The sequence below is a fragment of the Lycorma delicatula genome, chromosome 6 (genome assembly GCF_047948215.1).
Source record: "Lycorma delicatula isolate Av1 chromosome 6, ASM4794821v1, whole genome shotgun sequence".
In the NCBI taxonomy this organism is placed as follows: Eukaryota; Metazoa; Arthropoda; class Insecta; order Hemiptera; family Fulgoridae; genus Lycorma; species Lycorma delicatula.
In genome coordinates this window covers 56,930,478-56,952,700 of record NC_134460.1, presented here as the reverse complement: position 1 = coordinate 56,952,700, position 22,223 = coordinate 56,930,478, and the positions used below count along the sequence as shown (strand labels likewise).

The 22,223-nt window shown below is 28.8% G+C and overlaps 1 protein-coding gene across 7 annotated transcripts in view; it reads left to right on the top strand.

Annotated features, from left to right (window-relative positions):
- Rtnl1 (reticulon) overlaps positions 1 to 22,223 on the top strand; it is a 296,105-nt gene that overhangs the window by 262,459 nt on the left and 11,423 nt on the right. For all 7 annotated transcript variants that reach the window (XM_075369928.1, XM_075369927.1, XM_075369930.1 and 4 more), the window contains one exon: positions 21,640 to 21,848. In XM_075369928.1, coding sequence (XP_075226043.1) covers positions 21,640 to 21,848 — 209 coding nt within the window. The remainder of the gene's footprint in view (positions 1 to 21,639; positions 21,849 to 22,223) is intronic.

Here is a 22,223-nt window from a genome sequence, read left to right as displayed (position 1 = left end):
TCTTTTAGAATGGTATCGTACTTAGTGATGGATCCTGATCATATGCAAGACCTTTGTGAACTATTAGTATGTTATTGCCATAAACTTTCTACATGATTACATAGTAAAATATATTTTAATATCATTGTATAATTTTATTTAAATAAATTAATTTGAGCCACAGCTAAATTAATAACAGTTCCTGGCATTTTTTCACATTTTTAACACAACTCATTTCTTGTTATAATAAAAAGTATAAATATATATTTAGACAGAAGGAAGCTGTATCATCCCATCCCACAGTTAACCATAGTATAAAAATATACAGATTCAGAGTTGTATTATTTATACAGAATGATGTATATAATTCAGAATAGTTGTTTGAATTTGTTACTGTTAACATGTCTGATCTGTCAATTTCATTCAGTATTCAGAAAAGTAGCAGAACAATATTTCTCCAAGCATAACTTAAATTTAAAAAAAAATTAATTACACATGTTTAATAAATAATTGCAATTGGAAATTGAGCTAATGTATTTTCTGTCAACAAAAAAAAATTCATATATTTTTTTTTCTAAAGTCACTCTTCAATACCCATTCCCTCAGTATTAATATATTTTATATGTAATCCAACTTGATCTACCTAAGTACAGAAATTAAAAAGTAAATAAAATGACACTTTTTAATTATTTTTAATTTGACTTATTTTTTCATAACTTTACAGTAGTGCTTTCGTGGTAACATACATCTTCTGTTGTAATTATCTTTGTTAATTTTTATAACAAATGGCATATTAAACTCAGACATTTAAAATGTGTATAAAACTTTTTGATAGTATATATAATTTTTTTTTTTTAATATATAAAAAATTAAATTATTGAATTTAAAAACTACATATATAAAATATGACATCAGAATTGTTAAAATTAAAATAAATAGAATGAAATATAGTATGTGTCTTGGCTAGCCAATTTTATAGTACTGTATGGATTTAAATTAAATTAAATTGGATTTATGAACTATAACTATTTTTATCTGAATAAGTGCTGTCATCTATTGTAGCCCTTAAAAGTGTGTAATCTTCATATTCTGCTTTCAGGTTGATCAATTTGAATTTCCTCTTATATTTATATATATAATATTTCTCTGAAACATTTAAACTTTTTTTTATTATTATTATTATTATAAGTTGAGATCTTCCCAGTGGAAGACGTTAAGCATTCATGATTCATATTTCTTTCACTTGGCATTCTTCTTTTCCCTCCAAAATTCTTTCATTCTTTTGGAAAAGGTCTTCTTCCTTTCTTCAGACCATTTCGGACGATGTTTAGGATTCGGCGCTTCTGGTTTAACTTCCCATCTATCTATTTTGTTTGTACGTGTTTCTGTCTATGATCCCCTCCACCATAATTCCGGCATGTTCTAAATGTTTTCATGTTTCTGTGAGCCAGGGGATTGCAACTTTTAATGATCTTATGTATACGATTATTCTTTTGGTCAGTAGGTTTTCCAGCAGCCTGCAAATGTGTCCAAAATTTCATTCGTCTTTTCCTTATGTCAGTTTCGTTGTTAGAGTATGTTTCAACAGTTTCGTTTGGTTGTAATCTGTAACCGTTTTCATTTTGTCTCGGTCTCAATATTTTCCTTATAATCTTCCTTTCCTGTTGCTTTATTTCTTCTATTTTGGTTTTCCTATATTTAAGGTCAATGTTTCACTGGCATATAATGCTGTGGGTTTAATAACTGTGTTGTAATGCCGGATTTTCATTTGGCATGAAAGAGATTTCTTGTTGTAGAGATTTTACACTAAACCTAGAGCTTTCCTGACCTTGTCCAATTGATTTGGTTTGTCAGAGCTGTTGGGCATAATAAGTTCTCTAAGGTATTTAAAGTGATCGACTTTATTTATTACTCCATATTTTTTGTTTAAATTTGGAGTTTCTATTCTGGAGCAGATGAATAGTGTTTTTTCAAATAAAATTTGTAGTCCCACTTTTTCTGCACATTTCTTGAGTGTTTCTATTTGTTTTATCGCAGTCCGTTCATCTTCTGCAAGGATTGCCAAATCGTCTGCAAATGCTAGGTAAGGGAACTTAAATTTAATTTCGCGAATCCCAGTGAAATCGGTTTCCAGTATTTTTGTTGTTTGAGTGTATCTTCCCACTCTTTCATCATTTTGTCCAATGAAATGTTAAATAGCAGGAGGGAGAGTCCCTTGTCTCACTCCTGTCTTAATTTCAAAAGGTTCTGAGATTTTCCCCATAAATTTTATTTTAGATTTAGTTCGAGTTTTCTGATCTAGTCCTCTCTCTTCCAAAATTTTGAAAAGAGAGATTGTCTGTCTACAGAGTCCATAGGTTTTATTGAAATCTACAAATGTGCAGATCATGGGTTTGCTTCTGTTTTTAATTATTATTATTTATATTATATTTCATGTATCATCTTCATATTATGTTTGCAGGTTGATCAAGTTAAATTTCCTCTTATTTATGTAAATAATATTTCTCCAGAACATTAAAACTTATTATTATTATTTATATTATATTTCTTAATTTCCAAATTGGTTTGGTTATCAGAAATAGTTGTTGAACATCTTGCAACTGATCAACTTGCAAGAAGAATATGAAGATGACACACTTAAAAGGACTGCAGTAGATGGCAGCAATTATTCAGATAAAAATAATGATAGTACATAAATCCAATTTAATTTACAGTACTGTAATTGGCTAGCCAAGACACGTAGTATATTTTATTCTATTTATTTATTTTAATTTTATCAATTCTGATGTCGTATTATATATATGTAGTTTTTAATTTACATAATTTAATTTTTTATATATTTAAAAAAAAGTTTTAAATTGTGATTTAAAAAAAATTATATTTTAACATTTTCAATTTTAATTAGATGAAAAAATGAAATTATATATTAAATGTCTTTAATTGTATTTAAATGTTCTGAATTTAATATGTAGTTTGATATAAAAAACAAAAATTACAACTGAAGATGTGGGTTGCCATAAAGAGGCTATAGTTATGAAAAAATTACCTTACTTTTTAATTTCTGTACTTAGATGAATCAAGTTGGATTATAGGATTATATATATATATATAAAATGTAAGTTTGTAAAATAAATTATAACATTTATAAAGTTAAAGTATAAGTTACTTTTAGTAATTATAGTTACAGAATAATTTATTAGAGAACAATAATGCTACATCAGGGCAATGTCTGCCGGATCCGCTAGTATATATATATAGTTATGATTCCATCCCTGTGTTTATAATAGTTTTCTGAATGCAAATTAAATTCAGGAGTAATTATGAATCTGCTGCTATCCACCTTTTTCTGTCCTTTGCTAAACTCCTTGTTTCAGCATATTTTCCCTTTTCCATAATCCCATCCATCATTTGAAATCTCTTCCTTTCCTTCCATTCACCAAGCCTTCTATCATATCCCACTAATAAACACATTCTCACATGCAATATCCTATCCAGTTCCTTTTGCCTTTATTATACATATTTAGCATTTTCCTGTTCTCTCTGATTTCTCCTTAATACTTCATTTGTTATATGTTATAACCGTCTAACATTTATCATTCTACGCCACACCCGCATCTTAGTGCCTCAATTCATTTTCTGTTTCCTTTTCTTATTGTCCATGTTTCAGCTCCATACAACATCACACTCAAAATAAAACATTTCATTATTCTCTTCCTTAATGCTAAGTTTAACTTAAATAATAAATATAGTAGATAAAATGTTAACCTACTCTATAGAGATATTTTAAATATTGATATTAACATAAGTTTGGTGTAAATAATAATTATTACATGCTTGAAAGTACTTGTCTACATATCATTGTTATGCATTAAATTAATTTTTATTTCATTGGGATTACTAATCCCAATACTGGGTCATATTCTTCTCATTATGTGTTATGTAAACTAATTGCATAACATTTGTGTCATGATTTTTCACTACACGATCTTTTTATTAATTGATTATGTTGCCATGCAATATATTTATTACATTGTGTGAAAGTAAAGTAAAAATACTCAACAGCCTTACTAGATAAAGGGTTATATTTAACACTTCTTCAGTGTATTGATCTTTGTCACATGAGCATGATAATTTTGAAAAATAAAATGAACATTTTATTTTTCATAAATATAGGTTGTATCAATACCTTAAAATCAATTATAAAATGTTAATATTACATTTTTCTTGTTAATAAATTATATAAATAATGTTTTTAAATTTAATTATAATAATTTTATTGGCAGTAGATGTCAACAACCCTTGTATTTTATTTATTTACATCAATCTCCATTGTATGTGTATACTGCATTTAGTTTTTTCCTTATTGCTATTTTAACGTTTTTAGAAAAGGTGATTGCTTATTTGTGATAGTACCTTTTAGAAAACCACAAACACTGAAATTTTTTTAAATAAGTTATTGAAACAGTGTGTGGTAGAACATGCATTCTAACCCAGTTACTGCTCCCGAATTTAGTATTGTGATCTGTCATATGAATATAACATAATGTCCATACGTCTATGTATAATGTGCTTTCTTTTAAATAATTGTATATTGCAGTAGAAAAAGTTAGAAAAATTGAAATTGTTTGGATTATTAATGAGAAATACATTGTATTTTTTTTTCTGATATTTAATTTGTAATTTGCATTACTTGCTTCAGTATTAAGTAGAAGTTCACATTTTAACAATAGATCTTTCTTTATTTGATCTCTTAGGATTCTTAAAATGTCAAACAATAGATGTTAATTGCACAATAGGTGTAATTCCCCCCACTTTTATATTGATTGTTTTCTTCTGAGTCACTTTTATGTTATATTGATTTATTTTTACCAGTTTTTCATGTAATTTTTATTAGTTAAGTAATTAAATTTTATGTATATATATATATATATATATATATATATATATATACTAGCAGACCCTTTCCAGTCAGGGCTCACTTCATTCACTCTGCCCCCTGGACCCCTCTGTGTTCATTAAACTCATGATGGTGAGGATGATAATTATAATAATAATATATAAAATAATGAAGGTGTTCAATTTATAAAAACTATCAGTGTATTGTAATTTCTTCACTGCAACATAATATATAAAATAATATATAAATAATATATAATATATATAATAATATATAATAATAATATATATAAAATAATGAAGGTGTTCAATTTATAAAAACTATCAGTGTATTGTAATTTCTTCACTGCAACAGTTTGGTCAGTACAGGCCATAACTTTGAATGATGTAAGAATGTGATTTCTAAACAGTCAGCCTCAATCTTAAAAATATTATAACTGGTTATGCTGCAAAGTACGGGTAAAGTGTATTTTTCCTGCTTCTTATCATTACCTGACAAACACCACTAGGAAGAAGTGGTCGTACCTCTTTTCTCTTTTATTTTATGTTTTTTAGTCAAGTAACTGCAGCCAGATGCTGCTGTGACAGTGTTGGTTGAGCCTTCACCCCGTACACCATCTTATTCCTTAAAAATGAAAAATTTCAAAAAACCCGAAAATGGTTTTTAGACATTTATCTGAAGAGAGTATTTGCAAACATTGTTCAAATATTTTTTTTTACCTTTCTTTTACCCCTTTTAAGGTTGAATTTCAAAAAATTTAGAAATTGGCTTTAGATGTTTACATGAAGATGATTACACACACCAAAAATCAAGTTAATATCTTCATTTGTTAACAAGAAATTTAAAACAAAATAGCCAGGTTTAAAAAAAAATTAAAAATCCATTTTAACCCTTTAAACTCAGAATTTCAAAAAAATCTTGAAATTAGTTTTTAGATATTTACATGAAGATTAATCTCACCAAAAATCAAGTTGATATCTTCATTTATTACAAAGAAATAAAAAAAAAATAAATTTCAAACATTCTTTTCTTAGTGTGCACTTACCATACATGTTTTACATGTATGTATGTAACTTACTTACTAACTTACTTATTTTCATACTTATAACTTACATACTAATTTTCATCAATTTATCTTGAGTAGTTTTGCTGGGCATTGATGAATCAGTCAGTCAGGACATGTTATATATATATATATATAATTGTATTTTAGTCTTACGTAGTTGTAAATTATTCATTCTATTGTTTTGTTTTTAATATATTCGTTACAGCCTTTTTATTTGATTGCATCATTTACGTGTATTATCTGTGTTAAAAAGTTTTACATTTATGATTATTCAAATTAAATTTTAATATATATGTAGTTCTCTTATAGATTTTATTTTACTTTCAAATTTAAGAATTGCTATAACTTTGTTAACTTTATCTTGAAAATGGAACTATATTTTACCATACACTTAAACAGTAAAACTTTTAAAACACCAAACCTGTTCAGAAATATATTCCCTCTGAAGAATGTATTGGTTTTGAAAATTTTGCAGTTTTCATTAAGTTTAAACATGCACATAGTGTCCTAAATCATAAAGAAAGTGTTTTAAAGTAACATGACTAATTTATGTTAGTCTATAAATTCTTTTTTCTTTCTCTTTTTTACCATCCTAACATAGATCTTGATAAATTATGAAAATTAAAATGTAATTAATGATTGCAACAGATTATGTTCATTAATGAGTGTGGTTTATTAATAATATATTGCATAGCATACATATACCATGATCATTTGGATCATTCAAAATTATGTTCGTACTTTTTGTGTTCAGAACATTTGTATAAGATGTTTAAAGCTAGAACATGAGAAAGTCTGACCTGTATTCTTTTATATTTTATGTGTATTGATTTTTATTTTAATTATCATAAAAATAACTACAAAAGGATGAATTATTTTTGAGAAACTCTATACAATTTCTCCTGGAAGTAAATAAAATATTTTTTTCTTTATGAATATGTGTGTGTGTGTGTTAATTTAATAAAACTCTAACCACACCAAAATAGTAACCTTAATTTAAAATTACTGTTTACATAAATTTTTTTTGTATTCGTTGACTCATCAACAGATACAGAAAAACTAATCGTGACAATCTTCATTTATATATGTATAAAACAAAAACATATATCACATTGTACACATAATGTATATAACTGATATTATACATATAAAACAATGTGTCTATGACTGATTCATAATCAACGTCCAGCAAAAACTACTAAAGATAAATTGATATAAATTTTTATACACTCTCTTCTTACGGTGTAAGTGCACACTAAGAATGTATTTTTGAAATTCAGAGTTTAAAGGGTTAAAATGGAGTAATAATGAAATTACTTCTTTTTTTTTTACTTTCTCTGTAAGAAATGAAAATATCAACATGATTTATGGTGTATGTGTAATTGCATGGTATGTGTGAAATTCTGAATTTAGAGTTAAAATGGATTTTTGAATCTTTTTTTTAATTTCTTGGTAACAAATGAATAGCTTGATTTTTGGTGTATGTAATCTTCATGTGAATATCTAAAAACCAGTTCTAGATTTCTGAAATTTAACCCTGAAAGAGGTGAAGAAAGGTAAAAAAATTTTGAACAATGATAAAAAAATTTCTATAGATATTCAATAGATTTTGGCTTGCAAATACTCTTCAGATAAATATCAAAAAACAATTTTTAACTTACTTAATTTAGATTTATTAAGGGATGCGATGGTGTATGGCAAGATTGCTCAAACACAGCTACTGCCACTATTACTGTATGTTCAATACAATTGGCTTCTGCCTCCAATTGCTTGACTAAAAAACATAAAATAAAAACAATTGATCATGATCAGAAAGAAATACAAGTAACCATATAAAGCAGGCATATATAATTCAGTTAAGTGAATTATTTTGTAGCAAATATAAATAACTTTAGTTTCTCTTCACACTTGTTTAAACTGAAAAGAGTTTAAATTAAGTTAGAATTAAATTTCTTGGTAAAATTTGTTTATTTTGGCTTATCATTGTAACTTCCTTTTATTACAATGATCTTTATTATATGTATTATTCTGGGAAAATAAACAGATTTTTTCTCAAAAAAAAAAATTACAAGAAAAAATATAAAACAGATTATGCTGTTGTATTAAAATTTTGCATAACTTTTTAAACCAATATTCTCTATTAAAATAAATAAATATAAAAATTTGGTAGCTATCTTAATTTTTCACTCACAAAAAAATATTAGTGCAGAAAAAATTATTAGTTCAAATTTTCAGCGTTAGGAATTATATACAAAACGACACCTTGTTTTTACAAATTTTGTAACTGTAGAGTTAAAATAATGTAAAATGTAGCGATTCTATGCTCAAATTATAACATTTTTGCCAGTTTCATCTCCTCTGCTGCATAATAATTAGCAAACACTGAAATAGTTATGCCCAAATATCACAAAAACAAAACTAGTGAAATGTTGTTGTGATGTTTTCTATAATTAACGCGTTATGCTCAAAGTACCTAACTTGTGTTGTACCTGTATTAAGATTTTTATTTTACTTGTGATAACAAATGTTAAACTTTGGTATTTTAATCCTTTGTAAAATTCAATTTATTTATTTATTTTTTTATCTTACTTTTTAATCTTTAAATGGAACTAGCAGTTAATGATGTTAAAGAACAATTTAGATTCAGAGTAACAGTACAAGGTGAAAAGATAAAGATGCTACGATTTGCTGATGATATAGTAATTCTAGCCGAGAGTAAAAAGGATTTAGAAGAAACAATGAACGGCATAGATGAAGTCCTACGCAAGAACTGTCGCATGAAAATAAACAAGAACAAAACAAAAGTAATGAAATGTAGTAGAAATAACAAAGATGGACCACTGAATGTGAAAATAGGAGGAGAAAAGATTATGGAGGTAGAAGAATTTTGTTATTTGGGAAGTAGAATTACTAAAGATGGACGAAACAGGAGCGATATAAAATGCCGAATAGCACAAGCTAAACGAGCCTTCAGTAAGAAATATAATTTGTTTACATCAAAAATTAATTTAAATGTCAGGAAAAGATTTTTGAAAGTGTATGTTTGGAGTGTCGCTTTATATGGAAGTGAAACTTGGACAATCGGTATCTGAGAAGAAAAGATTAGAAGCTTTTGAAATGTGGTGCTATAGGAGAATGTTAAAAATCAGATGGGTGGATAAAGTGACAAATGAAGAGGTATTGCGGCAAATAGATGAAGAAAAAAGCATTTGGAAAAATATAGTTAAAAGAAGAGACAGACTTATAGGCCACATACTAATGCATCCTTACCATTTTAATTCACCAATTTTTCAAAAATTTTATTGCATCACTACTTTTGATTTTGATGATATTTGGTGTATAACTACCCACCTTGTAGTGGTAAAAAATATTTTTTTATTTAAAAAAAAATCTTTTCTTGAGTAATAGATTATTTTCTAACTTGTGAAAAGGTAAAAGCAGCCATTTCCGTCACTTTTTCCATGAGTTGTAACATTCTTATTTACATCATACAGAGGTCAAAAAGGGCTATTTGGAAAGAGTAAAAATGGAATTTCATTGTAATGAACTCAAAATTCATTTTGTTGCTACGTAACCAAAACTTGTAATGCTTACTGAAGTTACATTTACAAATTGTTGGGTCCAAAATAAGTAATGAAGGACTTAGGGTAACAGGCCTGTTTTTTTACCTTTTAACTCGTAGGTACTAGTAGTATTTATAAAAAAATTGGACTGTTTCAGATTGTTTTTTATTAAAATAAATGGCCCATTTATTTTTGGGGCCCAAAAACCACATGTGGGACAGGTAGCAAAAATCTGAAATATTTACAGCAGTATCTTTTATCTACTTTAACCTTGGATGGGTACACACATCTGCAGACGTATCCCCCACCGTCTTCTACATCCTTCCCCGCCCCCTCTGCAATTACAGGGCTCAAGGTTTTAGTACCCTCCTAGTGTTCTGTGAGGGAGGTAAAGTAAGCGTTATTTTGGTTCTTTCATAGCAGCATTGTCTGGAGGGACGGGTTGCCTCAGTAGGAGTGCCGTCTCACAGACCCTGAGTACTTTCTGGTAGTTGATTTAGGTGTTTATAAGACTGTGTGTACCAAGGTGACATCACACCATTATTTTTATTTTTCTCTTATTTGTTGTTTTTGTTTTTGTATTTATTGTAGTTTATCACTCTTGTGAAAAGTATAATATATTCTTTTATTTTCCTCGTCCAGGTAAAAAAATGCGCATGCTCAACATAGTTGCAGTAATGTAGTTTATCAAACTGATGACCTTGGTTTTGATAACAAAGTGAGAAACCTTTTGTTCGAGGATGAGGATATGGAAAATGAAATTTTATCTAGGAGTGGTGAAGATGATCTGATGGAAGACTCTGACGATTGTGACACAAACCTTGATTATGTTGTATCTTCAGAAGATGTGATAAATGCTGGAGTAGTGATGGTGATTACGACGGTGATGAAGTCCGTGAATCTTCTTGTCCTCAATTATATACAAATGAGAAAACAAGTAGAGCTAAAGAGGCAGATATTTCTTTGGAAATACCTGTAACATATCTTGGGACAAAAGATTTCGAATGTCATTCTGCAGAACCCAGTCAGCAAGTATAAGGATGTTTTGGGGAAATATAATCAGAGGTCTTCCCAATCTTACAAATTCGACAAAAGCACTTTGAGAAAATGCATCTCCAAAACAACTTTGAGACCTCCTAATAGACTAAAAAATTCTTGATGAAATATTAAAATTGACGAGCAAGAAAATGAAAGAGGCCTGTAGGAAAATGAATGCAAAGCCTGAGAGGACTGAAAATGATAGAAAAAGGAAAAACCTCTTGAATAAGTACAAACCAACTTATTTGCATGAGATAATGCTTTCATTGCGGCAGTCCTGTTAACGTCAATTTATAAAGGCCACACAGAAGATATTGAATCTCTTTTCGCTTCCATGGCTTCAGGGTAATATTTAGATCCATCATAGAAAAAGACTAAATCCTTCTTGCAGCCCTGAAACCAGGCAAGAAAGAACGCAGGATGACAAAACTACCAATTTCATTTATTTTTTAGCGCTTTGTCAATAATGGCAAATCTCCTTTGAGCCACAGTAGTATGGCTTGTGTAGATGAAATGTTAGTCCCTTTTAGAGGCTGTTGCTCTTGCAAGGTTTATATGCCAAGTAAACCAGCCAATACAGCATAAAGGTTCTGGTGCTCAGTGATGCAAGGAGTTCATATTTTTATAATGGCTACGTTTATTTTAGAACTCTATAAAGAGTTCCTTTGTCGGTACTCTAAAAAAACAAAAGGGAAATTCCACCAGGATTTCAGGCATCAAACAGAAGACCGGTACATAGTTCTTTATTTGGTTTCACACAGAATGTGATCCTTGTGTCATACATTCCTAAGAAAAATAGAACGTAATTTTGCTAATTATAATGCACCATGACAAAGAGATCGATGAGAACACTCGAAAACCATCAGTAATTATGTTCTACAATAGAACTAAAGGCATGGTAGACTGCCTTGAATAAAAAGTGCTCAACTTACTCTTACAGCCAAGGTCCCTGAGATGGCCACTGACTATGTTCATCTGAATTTGTGATATAGCTTTTTTGAGTGCTCACATGCTCTACCTTTCCTTCAGGAAAACCCAATGCTGTAAAGATCCAAGTTAATTGAAATGCTGGCAAAACAAATGAGCTCCACATTTACAGAGGAGGCGATTAAATCCTACCATAAGAAGTAGCGTAAATGTGCCACCAGAGCCTCATGCTAAAAAAATGTCAATCAGATGTGCTTCCATCAAAGAAAACTTGTAAAAAGTGTGATCCTAAACTAAAGAGGACACAGTATAAAGTGTCAGTTGTGCTACACCTATTTGCCTACAATGTTCCAGAAAAACATGCACTGACTGGTACTAATAAAAAAAATCAAAATGATTGAAAGAAAATAAAACTGTACGATCTCCTACTTATATTTTGCAGTCTCAAGTTTATTTACATAGATAATTTTTTGTTCTAGTTCTTTGATAATTTTTTACTACTTTGTACTTCTATGTGATTTATTTTAATATTTTTAATGATCTCTTTTAAATGTTACCTATGTATAATATGTATATACTTATTAGTTTACAAGATGCAAAGGCACGTTTATTTTCATTTTAAAAAGACGATTGTTCCTCATTTTTTTATTGAATTTTTTGGAGGCTTTGTTTTCTAGATAAGTCAGTCCTAGTGAGGGTATTATTAATTTAGGCTGTGTTGTTACTTTAATTTATAGAAGAGCTAAAGTTTATAGTTAAATTGGAAGTAAAATCACTAACTTGGTAAAAAAAAGAGATGGTGTTTCACAGACTGTGTATCCTGGGACAGGGCCAGGTGCGTGTACCCATGCAAGGTTAAAACCATATAAAATTTATTTTAACAATGTATCCAAAAAATTCACCGGATGTATCGTTTCAGATGATAATGTAGGCCTGCTGTACAAAATATTTTCATATGTCTATGATGAGATAGCTTATGTTCTAAATAATTTGTTACTTAAAGTATGACTCATATACACAAACTCATGTTTAAATACAAAAGTGAATAGACATGCATGTACATGAATGTTTGTGTAATCCTGAATGTAAACATTGTAGAAGGCTCAGTTACTGTGTTTGATTTCAGTGTTATTCCAGTTGTTGCTAGTGTTAATACTGTAGTTAGGTAATCTACACTTGTTTATAAAGTAATTTTATTAGCAGTGAACTTCTTTTTTATGTGATATCTTTTACTTTTAATTTCATTTATTACAGAAATTTTTATTTTAGCTGTAGAGAGACTGGAATATGACAAAGTGAGGTGCAGTTGGTAGTTTTATCATTTATACTAACTGTATTGTTATTGTAAGAACCCTTGCGTTTTATAAAAATAGATTATGGAGTGCTCAATTGGCATTCTCACTGAAACAGTATGTCACAAATTGGCTTAGAATAGATCATCAGTATTGCACGATATTTTAGAGTTTACTGCAGCAAGTAACATTGATATCGTAAGAAGTGGATGTACTGAAATAAAAAATAATCTGATGTTCAGTTTTCATAAAACTGAATATTTGGATAAATATTTTTATATTAATGGGAAAAGTTGCTCTGACCCATTTAGCTGCCCCACCAAACCGGTTAAGAAATCTCTTCAGAAATATCTATGACACTTTCAACCAACAATTTAATTTAAAATTATTTCCAGGCAGAGCAGTGTGTACAAAATGCTTAAACAAAATACAAAAACTACAAGATGACAAAAAAAAATGAACCAGAATGTCAAGATATATTTGAGCCTCAATATGTTATAGTCAAGTCAATGTATAAAGCTTGATCAGCACTTTGCGTTTCCCTTGTTAAGGTTCAAAAATTATCAGAGAAACCAATTTAAAAAAATAAAGTTACAAAAATAGCCAAGTCAGTTACCAGTAAATTAAACTATTCCTTTGATTTAGATATTTCTACAGAAGAAACCAGTTTAGTACCACAAAATTAAGCTGATTTAGGTAGATAGAATATGAATAATTATTCATTAAATTACAGGATAGAATGAAAACAGTAAACATCAACCCAGGAAAAAGTTATTATTTTAAGTTTATTACTAAGCAGCTGGAGAATTTACAAAATTCAAATTGAGTTTATTGTTAGTATTTAGCTTGTCAATTCAAAAAATTAGTTAAAAAAGTGGATTTTTACTATAAATGGCAAAAAGAAACCCAGTCACATAATTGATGAAACTTTTATTAAATGTGTCCAAGATTTTTACCAGAATGTTGTCAGGCAAGAAGGATTGTGTCTCTGTAAGACAAGCTGGCTGAAAGAAAATGAATATTCAGAAAAGACTTATCTTATGTAAAAGAATTGTCCACAGCCTTCAAAGAAAAACATAATTTAAAAATTGGTTATTCAAAATTTGCTGATTTAAGACCTAAATTTTGTGTTCTGGCTGGTAAGTCAGGTACTCTCTCCCCCTCCCACCCCCTCACTCGTTCATGTGTGTGTGTCTTGCCCACCAAAATGTAAAATTCATGTTATCTGCTTTAAAAATGAAATTTGATTATAAAATTCTCCTTTCAATCATGGTATGTGTATAGAAAATGAAACGTGCATGCTGTCACAGTGTGAAAAATGTCCAGGCACTAATGAATTCTGCTCAGATTACTGCAAGAAAGCTGGGATGATTTTGATTCTGAAATTATCTTCATACAGTGTTTTTCTGTTGACCACTGTGAACTAACTACTCAAATTCTTCCATTTCAAGAGTATTTAGATAAACTTACTGAAAATTTAAATAATCTAAAAAGACATTTTGTTGCAAAGAAACAAGCCAAGTTCCGCAACATTAAAAGGAAAACTTGTTGGGGGGGTGAATGTATTGCAATAGGAGACTTCTCTCAAAATTTTCCTTCTGTGGTACAAAATGAAGGAAGTCCAGTCATATAACTGGTCAAAAACTTATGCCGCGCAGTACATCCATTTCTCATATATTTTAAAAAAGAAGGAAAATTACAAAACCAAAGCTACTACTGTGTGATTAGTGAGTACTTAAAGCAAAATACTGCATTGTTCTTCTGCTTCCAAAAGAAAGTTAAAGTAAAAACACTGTTACCACAGTATAACACTTTTTTTATTTTTCTGATGGCTCCTCAGCTCAGTATAAAAACAAAAAAATTTCATTAATTTGTGCTACCATCAAGAAAATTTTGAAATTGCAGCTGAATGGCATTTTTTGCCTCATACCATGGAAAAGGACCATGTGGATGGTATTTGTGGAACTGTAAAAAGGACTAAAGCAAGCCTTCAAAGGACAGTCAACAATCAAATTGTTCCACCTTCTGAATATACAATTATTGCAAAGACAATATTAAAAATATAACATTTATTTTCTGTTCTAATAAAGATGTTCAAGAGACTGAAGAATATCTCGGTTCTCGTTATCAGGTAATCACAACAGTCCCAGAAACAAGAACCTTTCACAGTTTGTTCCAAGTCAGAAATGTATTCTGAAAGTCTGGGTGACCTCTGAATCAGAAACATTTACGTTGGTATCGGTACACAAGGACATAAGTGTTTTTGATTGCTTTATAGGTTTACCAAAACCAAAATGTAAAAATTATGTGTGCTGCGTATACGATGGCAAGTGTGGTTAAGCAAAGTCACCAAAGTCAAAACTTGAAAATGAAGAGGAATATCGAATACACTTTTTCCATCCACACTTTATCGTGGTACATCATTCAAGAAATCATTGAGGGATAATAAAACATGAGTTCAACTAGAAAATAATTAAAAGATTTTCACACCTTCAGAGCTTTTTCTATCAACTACTGGAAGAGTACACAACATTACAACAAAGATGAATGAGAACTTATCAGGTTATACTCAGTAAAAAAATGGCAGGAGCACTAAGTTATTTAAAGTTTATTATCAAAGAGTGCAAGATTTATTCATAGCTTCCATTAGCAGGAGTAAAATAAGGTAAAAGTGAATTGGACAACTTGTTAATATATTTGAATTGTTTACCATTTTGTAATTGATTATTTATTAATTATCCATTTATTCATTCTAATGAGTTTAGTTGTAATTTTTATAATCTGAAAAAATTAATAACATCAGTATTTTTGTATACGTTGTTTACAGTTAGAAGGAATGGTATTTTTACCGGTTTTGTTGGCTTCATTACTCGTCGACCTCTTTGAGTAACAAAATAAATTTTATATGGTTTTAAAATACATAAAAAGTACTTAACTGCTGTAAACATTTCATATTTTTTCCGCCTGTCCCACATTTAGTTTATGGACCTCAAAAATGAGACATTTCAAAATCTTGCTATTTGGTGGCCATTTTTTTTAATGAAGGACACTATAGCAGTCCAATTTTTCTTTTCATAAGTACCACTAGTATCTAAGAGTTAAAAGGTAAAAAAACAGGCATGTTACCCTAAACCCTTCATTATTTTATGCCCAAAAATTTTAAAAAACAATTGTGAATGTAACTTCAGTAAACATTACAAGATGTGGTTATGTTACAAAATGAATTTTGAGTACACTGAGATGAAGTTCCATTTTTACTCTTTCCAAAAAGCCCTTTTTGACCCTCTGTATGATGTAAAATAAGAATGCTACAGCTCATGGAAAAAGTGACAAAAATTGCTGTTTTTATCTGTTGGTGAGTTAGAAAATAGTCTATTACACAAAAAATTTATTTTTTAAAATGTAAAATAAAATATTTTTTGGTGACTACAAGGTGGGTAGTTGTATACCAAATATCAAAATCAATATTAGTGATGCACTGATCATTTGTTGATTTAAAATTGAATACTCCTTTAATAAGCTGGCTGTTTCTGTAAGCTACCCAATATATTTTTTTTAATTCATATATTTCTAACAAATTTATTTTCAGTATTTGATACAGTAATTTTATTTTTATTTTAAAATTTCTTGATCTTACTTCTTCTCTCTACAGATTCCTACTTACCATATTTAAAGGCAAAAACTCATCACATCCCAATATTAGTCTCCTTCCAAATTTGACTGGCCATTTTAAAAAATTATTTAAAGTTTTGTATATTGGATGGTAGATTTAAAATATTTAATCCGACCCATTGAATTTGTTTTTTATTCTATCCAATCATCTATCAGTTGCAGTTATTTAAACTTAACTTGTACAATATTGAAAGTTTTTATACAGTATGAAAGATAAGTAGATATTTTTTTAAATGATTTATGTGGAAACAATTGGTAACTTTTAAATCATATTGTACAATGGTTTGTATTTTGAAGCTGTAGACTGAATCTAAGCACCATATACCATAAATGGGTAGTAAGTTTTATTACTCTCAGTAGAATACTCTACTTTTCATTGCCTTTCTGTACATAAATAATTTAAATTATTATATATGTTAAAATATATGTATAGTTATTAAAGTTATCATGCATTCACACCCAATATTGTTACTTAATTATCACAAGATTATGAAGGACCTATGATATTATTTTTAAGATTTGCTTACTTTATATTTTTTGTGCTATATTGGCCGTATATAATCAGAAGTTAAACAGTTTGGCAGAATACTTAAATATTCCTGAGCCAAAATCTGATTAACCTACATTCTTTCTACATTGTTAATACATATAAAAATTTGTGTTTTACCTTTATTACTATGATATCTGAATTATTTTTTATCAATGTGAAAATAGATTTTTCCTTTTGCATTCAACAGATTTGTAGAAAATTTGTTTCTTGAAGTTAACAGATTTGGAATGGGTTTGCTCAGAAAGAAAAACATTTTATATACTCTTGCAGTGACAAACTAACTGCTTGTAGATCATGTAACCACATACAATGAAATGGCAGCCCCTTTTTTTACAGTTATTACTAAGTAACTTATAAGTACATGATAATAAAAAAGCGGTTTTCTTTTTCATCGACTTAAGTTTATGTTAAACCATTTTGACAGGAGGAACCCTCTTGATAATTTTGAAAAAGATATATGAAGGTTAATACATCAAACTTTATTAAAAAATGCTATTCAACCAGTTTCTCACTAGCAAAATTTTCTGCAAGGAATACAATATATTACTTTTCCTTCTACTGACATCAGTTTAATAAATTATGCATATGATTGCTAAATTATGTGATTTTGGCGGCAATAAACTAGGTGGAATGATCAAGGTAGTCATTCTTTGTTGATAGTATAAAGTTTATTTTATTTACTTGTAAAACGAAAAAAATTGTTTAATTTCCACATTCCAAACAAAAATTTGATCATCCTGATTTATTCAATAAATGTATTTTAAACAATCAGTGGCAATGCAAGATACTCTTCTTAACCATAAAAAACTAATATTTTGTATGCATTCATTATTCATGAGAAGAACTGTAACAACCCCCTCTGTACAAAAAAAATTGACCAAATTGATAAGAAACTTGAAGTATAATGACTATAATGTATTTTCTTATTCTTGAATTGACCACCGTAGTACCACAATAAGAATCTTTTCCCAATATTTCTTCATGCTTCTCCCATGTTTTAACTTTCTCTCTTCACTCCATATGTGGTCATATTCCTTTTTCAGTTTTTCCTGGACACCCTTGTTTGCTGAAATAGTATTTTTAAATTTATTTCTATTTAAAATCATTTCTTCTTTGTTATTTAGTTCTCTCATATCCTTTTAAGCTTCATTAAACAGAGTGTTTTTAGTTTTTTGATTATAGACTAAATTAAAAATTCTTTTTCTTATAACATCTGAAAGTCTGTCAGTAAATTTATAAAGCTCTTCATTTTGTCTATCCACCATTTTTATTCTCTTCAATTTTAACTAGCCCTAACATTTTTCTTAATATTTTCTGCTCTTTCTTCTCTAACTCATCAATTTCACCAATCTTATTTATACATAAACATTTCATAGCATACTAGCATTAAAGTCTAACAATTATTATAATGCCTAATTTTTTTCTGGAAATTGATTATTTATTGTTTAATTTTTTTGATAGTGATAGGCAAGATCCATTTTACTAGCTAAGTATTCAGTTCTTTATCTAAAGCATTAAGTTTAATTATTTCCCCTGAATATTTAAATTTATTCACTTGATTAATTTTTTCATATTCAGTTTTTAAATGCTCTTTGGAGCATTTTTAATATTTGTCATAAATCTGATTTTTTTAGAAGAAATTTGTTAACTTCTTGTTTTTTCAGCTAACATTTGTAAAAGATTAATTTGAATTTCTACAGTTTTAATATCTGGGGACAAAATTGCCAGATCATCTGCAAAGGCCAAACAATTAAAAATTTCCATCTGTTTGTCCATTTCGTAATTACTTTTTCCAAAACTATATTAAATAGTAAGGGTGATAGACCATCAACTTGCCTCACACCTGTTTTGATTTCAAAAGATTTCAGAGCTTAGTCCTGGAAATTTTATTTTTGAGAAAGTTTTGTTAGGGTTTCTTTTACTAAATTAAACATTTTGTCTAATTAAAATTCCTCTATTATGTTAAATAAGGTTTTTATCTGTTTAATCGTAGACCTTTTTAAAATTCACAAAATAATTACATTATTTTATCTCTTTTGTACTAATCTCAAATAATTGTTTTTAAACTAAAAATTTGTTCTGAACAAAACCTTTCTGAAACCTCCCAGAAATTCTCCAGTTCTAATTGGAGTTCTAATTGTTTTTCAGTCGTATTTAAAAAAGTTTTTTGAGAGAATTTTGTAAGTTACAGATAAAAATGAGAACCCACTATATTTATTTATGTCTTTTATGGAGAGGGTGAATGAGAGCACTTTTCAAAGTCATAGGAATTTTTCCCTTTTTCCAGATGTGAATAAATAAGTTTTCCGTGGTTGTTTTATCTGCATATTTGAACATTTCAGGAACAGTTGAGTCATCACCAGATGCTATATTTAAGATTTTAATTATATTTTTTAATTCTTTTAGATCTGATTGATTTGAATCATAGAATTTTTTGATGGGTTCACTTTTGTAAATTTTTCATTTAATTCTTCAGTTCAGTAGATTTTTAAAATTATTGGTTAAAATTTCACCATTTTTGCTGTTATTCACTACTAGGGATCCATCTGTTCTTTTGAAACATAAATTTGGAGAGTGATATAATTGTTTGGGTTATTTAAGTCTATAAAAATTTATTGTATTGTGTTCTATTATTATTAAAATTTTCTTCTATTTCATTTAATTGACTCTACTCCCATGATCTTTTAGCATTCTTTAAAAACCTAAATGTGTCTTTTCTTTGATTCTTAAATGTATTTTAATCTACTTTTTTGTGGAATACCACTCTTTCCATGGAGTTAATCTTTTGTATGATGCTTCATCACATTTTATGTTTCACCATACCTATGTTTAGCATTTCATTTTAGGCATGCTACTTCATTAGCAGTTTTCAGAATGTTTTATTTTTTAAAGCCTCCCAATGCTCTAACTTTAAGTTTATTTTGAAACATTTCTTTGTTTGATTTTAATTTCTCTGTCCCAATTTTAAGAATTTTTTTTAACACTTTATTTGTATTTTGAGGAAGAGGTTTTACTTCAATTGTGGATTGATAATTATCCCTTTTATGTATATTATGACTTTATATTTAAAATTGCTTTCACATTTATTTGCTCTGAAATTTTATAGTCTATTTGTAATATAACTAAGTGTTAATTAGGGGACTTTCACTTCTTTTGTTTCCTGGAATGTTTTTTTTTAAAAGTAAGTAGACATTAGTTGTAAAGTAAAGGTTTACATAAATTAATAATCTTTCCCCACTTTTATTCATTTTCTTATGAGCAGGATAATCTCAAACTACCTTTTTATAAGCCTATTCTAATTAAGCATTAAAATCTCCCAAAAATCTTTCATCTTTTCTGGGTCTTTTATTATCATTTTTGATTGGAGCTTGGCAGTTAATGAAGGTATAAATATATATTTGTGTATTTTAAAGTTAAAAAGACAACCTTTTAGATGCTGAGTGAAAATCAATTATTGAAAATTATTAAAATGTTCTTATTTACAACAAAAGCTGTCTTTCATAACTGTTACCAACTTTTCGTTTAAAAATTTTATAATTATCTGATTCAGATACGTTTTCATTTGTAAATCTAGTTTCTTGTAATCCTAAAATGTTTATATTCTCTTGATTTAAGGTAACTGTAAGCTGTTTTAATTTACAGATTTTCAAAAGCGTGTATGTTTATGATTCAAAAATAAATTACTTTTTTTTGTTCTGATCTTAGAAGGATTTTCAAGAGAACTCCCTGTTGCATGATGGTTGGCTCCAAAATCCTTAGGTCCAATTGCACCATTTCTTGTGGTGGATTCCTCTACAGAGTTACCCCCGTGATGTAGTTCTATCCAAAGAAGTTTCTATCATGCTCAAGAGATTAAATTGCATTGTGGAAAAGAAATAAATTCTTTTCAGAGATAAAACTGAAGTGTTAGCCCTGAAATTAGAAATTACAATCACCCCTAACATGGGATGCAGATGCTGATAAACCATCAACCAATTCAGAAACAGATGCTACTAGGTTTTAGGGTTTGTTATGGTCCGTGGGTGGTATCTTATTTCTCACCTACCCTGTGTATCTAAGAGCCTTCCCCTATCTGCCACTTAGGGACATGCCTAGCAGGAATCAGGAAAACCCCCAAGAATAAATGTACTTTAAATATTAAGGAAAATATTTTTTATGAAGTTGAATTTTTTCCCAATCAAATAATTACATTATCTATATCGATTTTCAAGTACGATCTTATACAACCGTGCATTTCAACATACTCACATGTGTTCTTGTATACATTATTGTAAAGATATTTCCATAGTGTAGCAGCAAAAATTATATAATTGGATGTGAAGAAGTACTTTTTAAAATTATAATCAAAGGTATTTTTACAATAACCCACATGGAGCCGTTCTCCAAAATGTAGCTTTTTATCTGTGAAGGTTCTGCATTTTAGTCTGAAGTGAGCATGGCATTTTTTCCATTTGCCATAAAAATTCAATCTCAACAAAATTGGGTTCTTCTCAGTACCTGTCATTATTAAAATAATATTTTATTATCTAATTTAATATGACTGTAAAATGCTAATTTTTTATAAACTCAAGAGTAGATTTTCTTGTTATATGATACGTACTAGGTTAATTACTTATTAATTTCTGGATCTTATTTATGTGCTTTTTTTTTTCTAGAGAATATTTGGATGCTGAATTATCATTACCGCAAGAGAAGGTGAGAGAAGTTACTGACACTGCAGTTGCATATATTAATGGTGCAGTTGTTGAACTCCGTAGGTTGTTCCTCGTCGAAGACATTGTTGATTCGATTAAATTTGCCATGGGACTCTGGTGCTTGACTCATGTTGGCGCTTGGTTCAATGGAATGACACTTGTTATTATTGGTAATGTTTTATTTTATTGACTTTTGTTATATATACAATTAAAAATATTGTATCAGTATTTCTTAAATATATTGAACCCGGACAAGAATGGTAAAACCCCATTGTTCTAAATATCTGGAAGTATCTGCAGATGAGAGCATTGTGTTAATTAAAAATATATGATAGAGTAAATTAAAGTAATGGATGTTCCATCTAATGTTATAAAAACTGATTCTTAGAAGGTGGAAAGTAATCTGACATAATAATAAGGTTGTATGGCAGAACTTTAATATTATTTCATCAAGTTGAACATTGCAATTTTTTAAGGGAATACTTATGGTTTTGACTCAAGGAAATTAATCTGTTTGTAAATGTGGTGTATAGTACAGCTGAAGA